The sequence below is a fragment of the Aulonocara stuartgranti genome (genome assembly GCF_965226115.1).
Source record: "Aulonocara stuartgranti genome assembly, chromosome: 13".
Classification (NCBI taxonomy): domain Eukaryota; kingdom Metazoa; phylum Chordata; class Actinopteri; order Cichliformes; family Cichlidae; genus Aulonocara; species Aulonocara stuartgranti.
Window position 1 is genome coordinate 28,667,652 of NC_138949.1, and position 12,832 is coordinate 28,680,483.

The window sequence follows — 12,832 nt, forward strand, 5'->3', positions numbered from 1 at the left end:
TGTCGTGCATGTCAGTGTGCCATTATGTGCCAGCACAGAGCACATTGAAAATGCAGGAGTTCTTTGGACTTACCACACAATATTTGCTCACCGCTTGCCCCTCCTCTCCATATTTATGTTGCATCCACTTCTGGAGATTTAAATCACATTGGAGGATCCAGCAGGATACTCAGAGGCACAAGCAAAAGGTAACCTGACAGGACATGGCAACCGTGGTGGAAATGGTACAGACTTTCGCAAAACTTGAATGGGAGATCATCATTATCCAAACGAGGTAAGGTTGATGAGTTTTAGAAGTCCATTTCCAAAACTTCCAAATCATATAGAATGGATTTACAGCAGATGGGCATTTTTTGAATTTGTACAGTATTAAATGGAACTAGAGAACTCACTATCATTGTACTGGTTGTGTATTTTGTCACCGAGGACAAATCGGTATTTTGTCACCGAGCAAATAAAATAAAATAATTTTTATCAGTTAATAGAATCATTGGCAGTTCTGTATCATCTTTCATACAGAGAAATAGATTCAGATAAAAATATAAACTTCTCATAAAAAATGTTAAAAAAAAAAAAAGAATTTAAAAAATATTCAAATTTTGTGCCTCTGTCTCCTTCCTCGCATCAAATCTACTGTTCTTCACAAATCCAGAGATCTGCTTTTTTCATTGCGCTGCTAATATCTAATTCAACCAATGCCCTAGGGAACTTCTAGCTAGTATCCAAAGACAGTCATACATGTTGGGGGATACTCCAGGATCCCAATAAAGACTCTTTTTAAATAATTCTTTTTTTTTTTGCCTAAAGTTACCTCACTACTTTGTAAGTTGCAAACTAATGACACCATGCACTTGATGTGTATTGAATGCCCTTGCACTGACCTTTGGTGATTATTGCATAGTGCAGAAAAGGCTAGGAAGATGCAGACTGGAAGTTCAGATAGTGTAATAGCTCTGCTGTCATTTGGTAAAAGGTCTGACACTTTCACACCTCTAATGGAAATGCCTAACCCAAGGAAAATGACGTACAGCTACACAATACAGTATATATTATCGATGGATAACTAGAAAACGTAGGCGTTTACTCACTCTGTGGAAATTTTGGAGGGTTATCGTTGACATCTGTGAGGGTGATTTTAACTTCTGTGGTCCCTGACAGCCCTCCCATGTGACCACCCATGTCTTTGGCCTGGATGACGACATCGTACTCCTGGCGGGCCTCACGGTCCATGTTTGGCAAGGCAGTACGAATTACACCTGAGCAGACAGAGTGGTAACATGACATTAATGCTAAAATAAGGCTTTCTTTTAGCCATTCTGGAAAACACAACCACTGGAAGCTTGTGGGTGAGGTTTTATGGATTTTTGAATGATGAAAAAAACAGCAGATGTCTGCATATCTACTCTTGTGTTGTATATGCTACTGTACTCGTGTTTTGTCACACCATGTACAACATGTGCATTTTACGTCATGTCATTACAAATTATTAAGAATTACAATAAGGAATTGTATACCTGTTGAAATTAATAAATGAAAATGTTAAACAAATCCCACTTTGAAAACACTATCATTGCTAAGTAAAAACTACCAATTTACAACGAATTTATTCCAAGATTCTTCATTTTGTAAGAGAACGCATCATCACTCATCATTTAAATAAATAAGAACTCTAGTAGAACATTTGTGAAGTCTTATTTTTATCTATTTCAAGCCCCAGTGATTTTTGTCTGTTTAATTCATCACCCACTACTCTCTTTCCATCTCTCTCTTTCTTTCTGCACATGTCTAGCTGCAGTGTCAGAGAGGCTTTCTGTTGTCATATTATGCCAAAAGTGTGTGCGTATGTCTGTGACAGCATGGAAAGCTGATAATCTCCAAACCAATTAGAAATGTGAGCTATGGATTTGAGCCAGTCAAATACCCAACACTGGTTTGATTAGCCAGATTTACTCTGCCCAAATCTCTCTGCCTCTCTGTGCCCTAACCACTCACTTTCCATGAACTATCTCTCTGTAAACCAATTTCTCTCTCCTTCTCTACCCTAACCTCTCACTTTCAGTTCTTCTTCACTCTCTCTGACCTAGCATAGCTCAGTGTTTGCCCTAACCTCTTTCCTTACATCCAATTTCCTCTTTTAATGCAAACCCAAATATTAGGCCTCAGCTCTGCAGGGACCAAAGCTGAATGTCCGCTGGGGACCTCTTTCTACAGCTTGCCTTCTTTTCCTCACCAATTTCATTGGAAAGGATGTCTTGTTACACGATCCCTCTAGCACAGAGTTCTTGGCTTTTTTACATTAAGAGCAGTAGATGGAAATGTGAAAGAATAAAAAAAAAAAAGTTTTGAGTTTGGTTTTTGCAGCAATCAGTTTTGATGAGACGCCTGGCAGATGGCACTACAATATTAGAGTTTAAAGTCAATTGCATTGATTATTTTCCTAATTAATTATATTCAATTTAAAATTTTGCGACTGTTAAAATTTGTTCACTGTTTGTAGCGGTCTTAATTCCTATTGATTTGGCAGTTGTGTCCCCCCCCCCCCCCACACACACACACACACACACACACACACACACACACACACACATCCTAACTCCAGGTGATACAAAAACACCGTGCAGAAAAATAAAATGAAAACGCATTGTCGTATCGTCCATGACAAGCTGTTTTTGTAGTTGATCTTAGACCTGTGTGCATACTACATCACTGTAACATCAAGGCCTTTGAGCTATTGTGTTTTGTTGTGTTGCAGACAATTATAAGCCTAGTTCAGGGTTTTTGTTTGCAGCCTTACCTGTCTGAGGCTCCACAGAAAAATAGGGTTGTCCTTGCAGTATGCTGTACACCAGTCTGGCACTGTTGCCGTAGGTGGGGTCATCAGCATCTGTAGCTGTCACCTGCAACACTGACGTACCTACAGGACAGAAACACAGACATGACAAAAAAGTCAGGAGGAGATAGCTCTACCTTAGTGATTTGGTTCAGGAATGGTTTGACAAACAAGCTTGTCACAAAAATGTGCGCCGATTCACCTGCCTGCACCAGCCGGATGGGAAAGGGAATGAAAAACACTCTCCTGTCTCTCAGACACTGCGGCTGAAGGGGCTCCTGTGGGGCTGGTCTCCACTATTATTTCTCTACATTTCATCATTGTCTGGTGGAAACATCCAGTCTCCAATTTTGGTGATTTTCATGTTTTAAATAAAACAGCATTTCCTCCGTGCTCTGACAGAGTTCAACAACCCCATGGATTTATGCAAACCTTTCAAAACTCTTTGGATAATCTGAAAAATGCATGGTTGTTGAGCCCGAAACATGACAGTTTATCTTAGTCCCCCACAAAAAAAATGGACATTTCACAGATATGTTTTCACCCAAAGCATCTGCATCCAGTAAATCCCTGTTAACTCAGCTGACACAGATATGCTGAGCAAATAGACCAAGTAAATTAAATTTGCAGAAGTGTGAAATACATTCTATTAACTTTGCGTTATTTAAGTTTTGCTTTTCCGATGTGACTCAGAAAGGTGTTTCTTTTCGCTAGACCTGTTGCTACTTGCTAAAGAAACGTAGTAATAAAAGTGCTTCAGACCTGTATCATTACCAGCTCTGATAAAATAAATATAAATAAAAACAGGCAAATAACATGTTGGTTTTTTTTCGCCACCCAAGTCCAAATTTTCTTACCTTGTGACTATAAAGTTATATTATTTTAAACTTTTTTTTTACACTATTAAATCAGAGCTGAGTCTAACTTTTACTTTTGTTGGTTTTAGTTTTATTTCATTTTTACATATTTTTCTCTTTTTGTCCTTCTTCGATGGAGTGTAGCCTGTGAGATTAGTCAAGCAACTGGAGCTGCACTGCACGTACACCCAATACACCACACTTGTCACAAACCAAGCACAACTTCCCAATTTGGTGCTGTATTCAAACTCGTTTCATCTTTCCCTCTGGCATTTCAGTGCCAATACTTTCCTTCATTACCCCCTGCTGTTTCAACCCCTCCACCACCCCAGCATCCACCTGTAGGCCCCGGGGGGGATGTTCAATCATCCCTCTCCAATTTCTATGTTCTATTTGTGGGTAGTGATAAACTCAGAGCCTAGGCATCAAACTCCAACCGTAATCTGCTCCTGTGATAAATCAGTAATTTCTTTCATGAGCTTCAATATCCATGATGAATCTGATTACAACCTCCTTTATTTTGCATGAAGTAACCACGAGGGCCCACACAAGGACTCAAATATGTTTAAGAGCTTTGTATTATTTCTAGTCTTGAAAGGGAAAAAAACCCCCTCAAAACCAACTAAAGCTCAAACTCACACAGTTCATCTTGAGCCCAGAGGACAGAAGTAAAAGCTTTTGGTTAGCAAGGTCAATCGAGAAAAAGTGAAAGTTGCAAAAGGTTACATAGGTGAAATGTTTTTTGTTTCATTTGTTTTTCCCCATAACCAAGCAACCCCAGTAAATGTAGAAACTGTTTCTTTCAGGGACTAAAAGCTCAAAATGGCTGTTACTAAGTTCTTGCAACAGCATGAATTTGGCTGGAATAATGGGTGCTTCACATCAATCACGTGTTATTGAATTGTTCATTTGGCTTCTTTACAGCCTTTTTTCCACTACATCTTCTATTTTAATATTTACCTTTCCAGCTGCAGCCATATGAGCACCACCATTGTGCTCCATGCAAAATTAACCAGGTTCTGCATAACAGAAAACTGCAATGAAATTTTATTCAGCATGGCTTTGAATGTGGTTATAAGTACACCGTGATAAATTACCAAGAATGATAATTTGAAAGAAATTGGCTTTTCTATCCATTCTAAGTCTGATATCGATGAGGCTACATAGACCTAGTTAGTCAAATTACAGCTTTTATTTCTGTTCCACTTCTGTGGTTGTGGCTCATGGCAACTGGTGATCTCTCTTTGCCAGACTTCTGCATTCAGGTTTCAGATTATGTAGCGGATGGGTAAAAAATAGCCTAAACAGAACTCTTTCAGTTTTCTTTCTTTGGAAGTCCAGTCCATTCAGGGAAGGGATTTCTTATGCTTCCACTGTTTCAGGCTTTACCGCTGCCAGTGTGGTTCATTTCAGGTCAGTATCTAGAGGCTGAACACTCCAATACCACACAATTTTTGGAAAGAAAATCTTCCAAGATCAGAAGTTCTAAATAGGGAGACTCTTAAGGGGGTGGTAGAAACTCTTGCCTGTGCCAATATGGTACTAAATAATTCCACAATTCTGCTTGTAGTTTAGCCCAACTTTTAAGCAAAAAAGCGGATTTTTCAGGAGGTGACCTGATATGCACTTCTCTGTCACATTTCCTGCATTCACATTCAGTGATTAATATAGAAATGGTGTTGTTTAGCAGAAAAATAATATGCAGACAAATTTTCAGTTCAACTACCAAAACTACTGCTAAATTAAAACTAAACTTTAGTTTAGTAAGAGGACTTTTGCCTCTTCTGAGAAAATACCTGTTAAAAGGCAAGGTTGACATTTTTGACATAGGATTTGAAACCATTGCTCTGGTAATCAATGTCAAAACCAGGATTACATTTGTTTAATATTTATGCATTAAGGTTGTTATTAATTAATTAATTAATTAGCTATTCTCAGACAAGAACATATTTCTGGAGCCCAGTTCTCATTCAAATCAAATCAAATCAAATCAAATTCAAATTTTATTTGTCACGTACACAGTCATACACAGTACGATATGTAGTGAAATGCTTGGACAACTGCTCGTGACCTGAAGAAAACAAAAAAGGAAACGGCTATGAATAAGATAGGAAATAAATATGAAAAATTAAAAAGGGTAAATTTAACTAGGAAGGAATAAAATATAAATTAAGGTTAAAAATGAAATAACTGTACAACACAAATTAGAATGAAGGGTAAATTTAACTGGGAAAGAATAAGATAAAATTCAACATTCATTCATTCAATTCATTCAACATTAATAAATGAAAACAATGACAGTGAAATTCTATATTATATTTATTTATCACTTTGTATTTAATTTATGTCAAAATTCATTTGTGGTTGTTTTTGTGGGGTTTGTTTGTTTTTGTTTTTTATAGTGAAGACTATGAACAGTAGTTTGGGTCATCTCTGATTTTGTTTAAATGTGCTATATTAGCACAAGGAAGAAGACGTGACTTGAAATAGGGACAATGCCTTTTAAAAGGCTTACAGATAAACCAATAAAATATTGAAAAAGTCATATTTTTAGAGAAAGTCTCCAGTCTGGGGACTTTGTATAGATAGCCAGGCTTCATAGATTTACAATGATATGGAGAAAAAAGACCTCCAAACCTGCTAAAGAACCGGTAAAGTAAAAGGTAGCCAATTGGGACTAATTGTGTTTCTTTATGTTTATCCATTATCTTTCTTTGTCACCATCCCTCACTCCTTGATGACGGTACAAATATTTTCCCAATATTGCGTGAATACGATTTAAAGTCCCCCAAATTGTATGTTTACCAGCTGTACCAAACTTTTCTGAAGCTTTTCTGTGTCTAATATAACTTTCTTCTTACCAGCTGTAGATTTCTTAGACTTTTAAGCATTCTTTAATGTATCCCTTCCTTGTTTTCTTTGACTTTGTCTCAATACAAAACCTTGCTTCCCCCACATTTCTCTTAATGTTTCTTTTGCTACTTACCAACATTGGACATCTCAGGCACCCTGGCATAGTACGGCCCATGTGGAAACTCAGGAGGGTTATCGTTGATGTCCTGAACTTTCACTATGAACTCTGATGGCGGCTCCAGAGGCTTATTAGTGTCTCTTGCCACAGCCTGGGCTGTTAACGTGTATTGGGCCTGCTCCTCACGGTCCAGAGTTTTTGTGGCGTGGATGTTGCCTGTCTTGTCATCAATGACAAAGATTGTTCCTGCACCTTCACCGGACAGGATGTACTTGATATTTCCATCGCCTGAGTCAACATCTGAGTGGAGCTGAAAAAATGGAGACAAAACTGAATTTAGCTTGAATTACATGCACATATTTCAATATATGTGAAACTTGAAGAGAAAGAGAGAGAGACTAGCAGTTCCACATAAAGGCAGAAAGTCTGGTCAAAAGGCAAATTTGGAAGACACAGACTAGCTTGGCTGCCTGGCAGATGCCAGATGAGATTGCAATTTCCCAAGTCTACAAACTAAAGTGAGCGAGTGACTGGGATAGACAGGCTGGAAATGCTGCATGTTAGATGGGCACACACTAATAAATTACTGACTTAAAATATTATTATAAAAATGAAGAATGTTCAACATTCAATTAAACTCTTGTTCTTCCTTTATAGCTCCTAGACTTTGAAATATGGTGCTCTGTAAACATAATTTGTTGTTTGTTATGAGAGCCGCTGCTCAGTTTGAGCGATGGTGTTGTTCTGGAGGAGTACCACCAATCATCTTCACCCTTGAATGAGAACATGACCTCTTTCATTTTTCTGTCTTTATCCCACTCTCTCTTTGATAAATGCTAAAACCACATTTAAATCCTGCTGTCAGCTTGCACACCATGACTGCCACTGGAGGGCAACGTGGCTTTTAATTAAACAGTTATTCAGAGGCTAATTTTGTTTGAAGAAGGATTCTCTTTTTAAATTGCACTGTTCTACTCACCCTGCCCACCAGCACTGGGTCAGGTCCAGTGTACTCCTCAATGACAAAGAACTGATTCCAGACCCATCCTCGTTTGGACCTGTGGAGTACTTGGCCTTCCTTTCCAACCTTTTGTTTGTGTCTGTGTAGCGACAAGTGACCTACAAATACAAAAACACCAATATACATATATTTATATATATATAAACCACACCTATATTTATCCAGTTATAACCAAAACCTTTTAGTTAATTTAATTATAGTCCACAACATGTTTATTATGAATTGTAATTTCATGGTTAAACGTTAAATAGACGGCCACCTTCTGTATGTTATGTTGAATGAATTATCACCACAACAGCTGTTATGTTATATTTTGGATTTTTTTTTGTTTTTTTTTGTTGATTTTCCAGTATTTTTTAGTAAGCTTAAAAGTGTGTGAGAGGGAGTAAGCAGAGTGGCCTGTTTTAGAAGTGTGGATCATTGGTTCAAATCCCAGCTGAAAAATGTGGGTGGACTGTATGAAGAACACATGCTTTAATGGGTCGATTTTTATGTGGAATCTTTGCAAGTCACTTAACCTCTTTTTGTTGTAGTGAAACTCCACAGTGGCTAGAAGGAGCAGTCTGTGGTTGCAGTGAGCAGTAGCAATGTTTGAACATGTGGAAGAATTACCATTAATATTTAAATATTAAAGGGAAAATAATGAAGAAAAAAAGATTGTTTTTGAACATAATTGCATGTTGGCAGTGTGTCTAGAGAGGGGAAAAATAAAGAATGTGTCCAAAAGAACTTTTAATTTTTTTCAGGCTCTTGTGAGTTTCCTTGGAGTCTTCAGCTGTTGTCTGCAATGCTCAGCATACATCTGCACACACTTCCAGCACCTGAGATGGTGATATATAACCAAAACAATAGCATAATACTCTTAAGGATGTTTTGGTTAGTGTGGATAATCAGACCGTTAGCTTTATGGTTGTGCTCAAGGCCAGGGCCTTCTGATTATTGTAAAGTTGAGTCAGAATTGCAAGTTTTTAGATAATGAAACTCAGCTGACTTTATAGGCCTTACATTTTTATTCTCTTCTAACTTTCTCTGCTTACCTTTACTCATATTTAATACAGCTGAATTCAAATAAACCTGATCCTATTTGCATATTTTTCAGATTCTGTTGACAGATAACAGAGCAAGTATGAAATAGTGACTGAAATGCACCCCATTATACCTAAGCTATTTCCAAGCTGCTGTTCTGCACTGTTAGAATGCTGATTTTATAACAACCTTGTCATTTGACAGATTCACCAGGCACATCAGTTTAAGACAACTACTGTGTGCTGTGATTTAGGAGGAACTTACATGTAAAATAAGTTACTCAGATTGAATGTTAGAAGCGTCAGAACGTCTTTTTTTTTTCTTTTTTTTTCTTCTCAGACACTCTTTCATGTCTACATCAGCTGACATGCGGTCCTGCCTTGTTGTGGAAGGGACAGCAGTACTAAATTTGCATTTAAAGCTACAGACTGTGAAACTGTTAATTTGGAATAAGGCTGAAATAAGGTATATACTTACTTGACAGAGTACCTAATTGGTTTGTATTCTGAGCTAGAACACAAAATGTTTTGGGGGTAATGTGTTATATATTAGGTTGATGAAATGGGTTTAATATGATATTTAATAATACATTAACTACAAGGCATAACTTGATAGATCACATATCTATGAATCTGAGGATCATCTCGGTGGATGACCCGGTTATACAAAATATTTAGGAAGATGCTCAGTGCAAACTTTAAATGTAGTGAGTTCTCAAATCCCTCATGTGATTATAACAGTTACATTTATAAAAAGGAATTATTTCTGTATCAGTTGCTGTACCAAGACTGCCAAGACTTTGCAATGCTGCATGAAGAAATTCACAAAAGGTAAAAATCTGACAGATCTAATTGATCATTTTAAAATATGAAACTAACACAACCTCTGAAAAGATGAGCAAAATGTTGTTTTTCGGATGTTCACAGTTATGAATTTATGCTGCAAGATTACGTTGAAGTATTGCTTTGTCATACCTGGATGTCTGTGTCTGTGTCCCCTTTGATCCAAGGAAGCATTTCCTTTCCGAGTTCCTAATGCAACGCTACAAAGTGCAGAAACTCCCAGCAACACCAGGAAGATCCTCAGTAGCCCGAGGCCCTGCCGCTTCATCATCAGCATTGCCATCTTGACAAACCTTTGAAACTGTGCACTTTGCTCCGCCCCCTACTTTCTGATTCCTCTCAGTGGAGCTCTGCTCCCACTGAGGTGGTATCTTGCTTTTTTTAACCAAAATGTTGTTGATGAGCTTCCTAGTTCATTAGCTGAAATGGGGCCTGTTGTAGATACTCATCACCAGCTTGCCACGTCACTGCCTTTCTTCGTTTAGCTTTTCTGCCTTCTTTTTCTCCTCTCACAGTTTGTGTTGTCTTATTCTTCTTGCCAAACAGCCTGAAAGAGAGCGAAAGGAAAGCAGGTTTGGTCAGTGACACAAAAATAGTCAAAACAAACAAGCAAACAAAATATTTGCAGGCAAATATGGTTTGATGGTTTATTAAAATTCATGATTCCCAAACGGATACATTTCACTCAGACTAAATGTTCAGGTAAAACCTGATCACTATTTACAGCTCTTTTGGATACACTGACAGCATCATGCCATTTAATAGATCAAATCTATTAAAAAGCACACAGGTGATGACTCAACAATGCCAGTAGGAGTGATACATTTTTTGATTTGTCCATCTGTAGTGGTGAGCTGTAAAGTAAACTGCTTGGTCATTACAAGAAAAGACTCGATGAATGTCAGCAGAAAGCAATGACTGTAGTTTTAAAAAGAAATCTGTGGATATGAGAATGTTGCAAAGTAGATTTAATAAGAGCAATGAAAAAATGTATTCAATCTTCACCTAGAGAGAGACTAGAGAGGACTGGATCTGCAGTGAAGCATCATAGGTTTTGCTCTGCTGCATTTCTTAATATCTGATTTAACCATAATATATGAAAACATAGTTTGTCTATCACTTTATTACACCAGCAAACCAAAAGTTGAACTAATATGTGATGGATTCAACTCAACTCCATTCATTATATATAGCCCTACAACAGACAGGTAGATTTTATCTGCAAAGATAAGTGAAAGTGTTTGTTAAAAAAAGAACCGAACCACTCTACTTTTACTTGTGCTACTATGCCATTACAAGAAAAGCTGGAGCCACTAGAATGCAAAAGGCAAATGTCATTTTAAGCAACCAATTAGCACAGACGATAAATACAGAAGCTTTTTATCTGTTGTCTTCAGTTTGGTTTATGATGTTCTGTTCATGACAGAAGAGAGATGGCAGTCTTTGAAGGTAAAACATTGAGAGAAAAAAAAAGGTCAAACAAAAGACAACAAAGTTTACTCAAGTGCAAATGTGCAAACAAGTGTGTCTAATTATTCTTCACTTAAGAAAATAATATCACTAAACTGAACCACACTAAAACCGCTTTTTCCCCAGCCAGTGGTTATATATTGATGCGCCATTTGCACCAACATGAGTAAGTCACCTGGCACACTTGAGAGGTGATTTGTGTTTTAATTGCACATCGTCCGTGCAGCGATGCACGTAGGCCTACTACTGTACCAGTGCAGTACCAGTACCAGTTAGAGTGACTGAACTAGAGGTGCTAGTAATCTTTTAATTCTAACTGTAAATTCCGTACTGTGCTTCTTATTTTTCTTGGCATGGACCAATTGAGCAAAATTTGTATATGCACATGTGAATGTGTTTGTGTGTGGGTGTTTAATATTCAATAGATCAGTAGATGAGAAAATTCCCCCAGGGCTCATTGGCTCATGCTGACCACATGACCAGCCAACCAGGAAGTGTTGACAGTTAATCCCATACCGGCTCATCATCTGGCTAATTATCCTCGAGTCCTCTGATTGATGCACATATCTGTGTGTGGGTGTGTATGCATGTGTGTTTGTGCCTGTCTTTCATTCATTTGTAAAAGCCTCGGAGCTGTTTTTTCTTTCACAGCTTGCCTTGAAAAATGGTGCCTTGATAAAAACATATCTGCGACTAAACCTGTGAAAATAAGGAATCATTTTTCGGAAAATTCTTTAAGCTGAAAAATTGCCTGATAATTGCCTGAAAAAAATTCTTAATTGTACAGTTATAGTAATAAATAGCTGTAAAATCGAAATAAATAATGGTTGTTGACATCTTGTATCTAATAGAGAATAAGTTAAAACTTTAAAAACAGCAAAACAACAACAAAAAACCCGTAAATAATGAACTCTCGTTTGCACTTGTTGTGCGACGAGCTGACACCTGCTATGCAGAATCTATTAACAGGACCTCAAACTGTCATTGATGTGTCAAATTAAGTGTCAGCTTTATTTAACAAGTAAAAATAAATCAAGTCCAAAATAAATTGCTTTCCCCAGTATCCCGGTTCCCTGCTACAAGTCCGCTGTTATTTTTCTGAATAACTGTCAGATGCGTGTCAGGTCAAACACAAGAAAAAAATAACAGACTAGATTGATAGCAGCAGACAGAGTGACAGCTCAGGAATGATCAGTGTGTAAGCCAGCATGATATTGTGTGGTTTGCTTGGTGACAAATAAGTGACCCCACTGTCAAATTCAAACAAAGCACCTTTAAAAATACAGATTTTTTGCAACTTTTCTCTCTGTTTATTTGGTTTTTATTTATATAGTGAGTTCAGATGAGTTTGTTGGAGCACCCCTTCAAATTAACTGAAAAATCATATTGATATCTTGCAAAGCTGTGGAGCTTCATGAAGTAGGTTCTTACCTTACTAAAACTTTCTCTCCATCTATTCAGATGCGTTGAGATCTGATTGTTACTCTCCTTCTTAGACATTAGCTAGTGGTAGAAGGAAACAATATATTTGACAAATTCCAGTCTGCACTGAAACAGCATTATTAAATTACGAATGGCACTGGTCTCATATTGCTGTCATCATACTTCATACATACACTTAGAAATTCATATAAACCCATGTATGTATGTCCTCCTCTGCACCCCTTGTATGTGGAGTCCCCCAGGGATCTATCCTCGGACCAGTTCTGTTCTCACTATACAAGTTATCCCTGAGCCACCTGCTTGATAGTTTCAAAGGCATATTATTGCTATGCTAATGATACACGGCTGTAATTTTCAGTTGAGCCTAATAAC

The 12,832-nt window shown here is 37.6% G+C and overlaps 1 protein-coding gene across 3 annotated transcripts in view; it reads right to left on the reverse strand.

The window, feature by feature from the left end:
• The window catches only part of cdh11 (cadherin 11, type 2, OB-cadherin (osteoblast)), a 284,093-nt gene that overhangs the window by 22,932 nt on the left and 248,329 nt on the right, over positions 1-12,832 (reverse strand). For all 3 annotated transcript variants that reach the window (XM_082558377.1, XM_082558378.1, XM_082558376.1), the window contains 5 exons: positions 9,680-10,094; positions 7,638-7,777; positions 6,674-6,968; positions 2,795-2,914; positions 1,089-1,256 (listed from right to left, as the gene is read on the reverse strand). In XM_082558377.1, coding sequence (XP_082414503.1) covers positions 1,089-1,256; positions 2,795-2,914; positions 6,674-6,968; positions 7,638-7,777; positions 9,680-9,830 — 874 coding nt within the window. In that variant the 5' untranslated portion in view covers positions 9,831-10,094. The remainder of the gene's footprint in view (positions 1-1,088; positions 1,257-2,794; positions 2,915-6,673; positions 6,969-7,637; positions 7,778-9,679; positions 10,095-12,832) is intronic.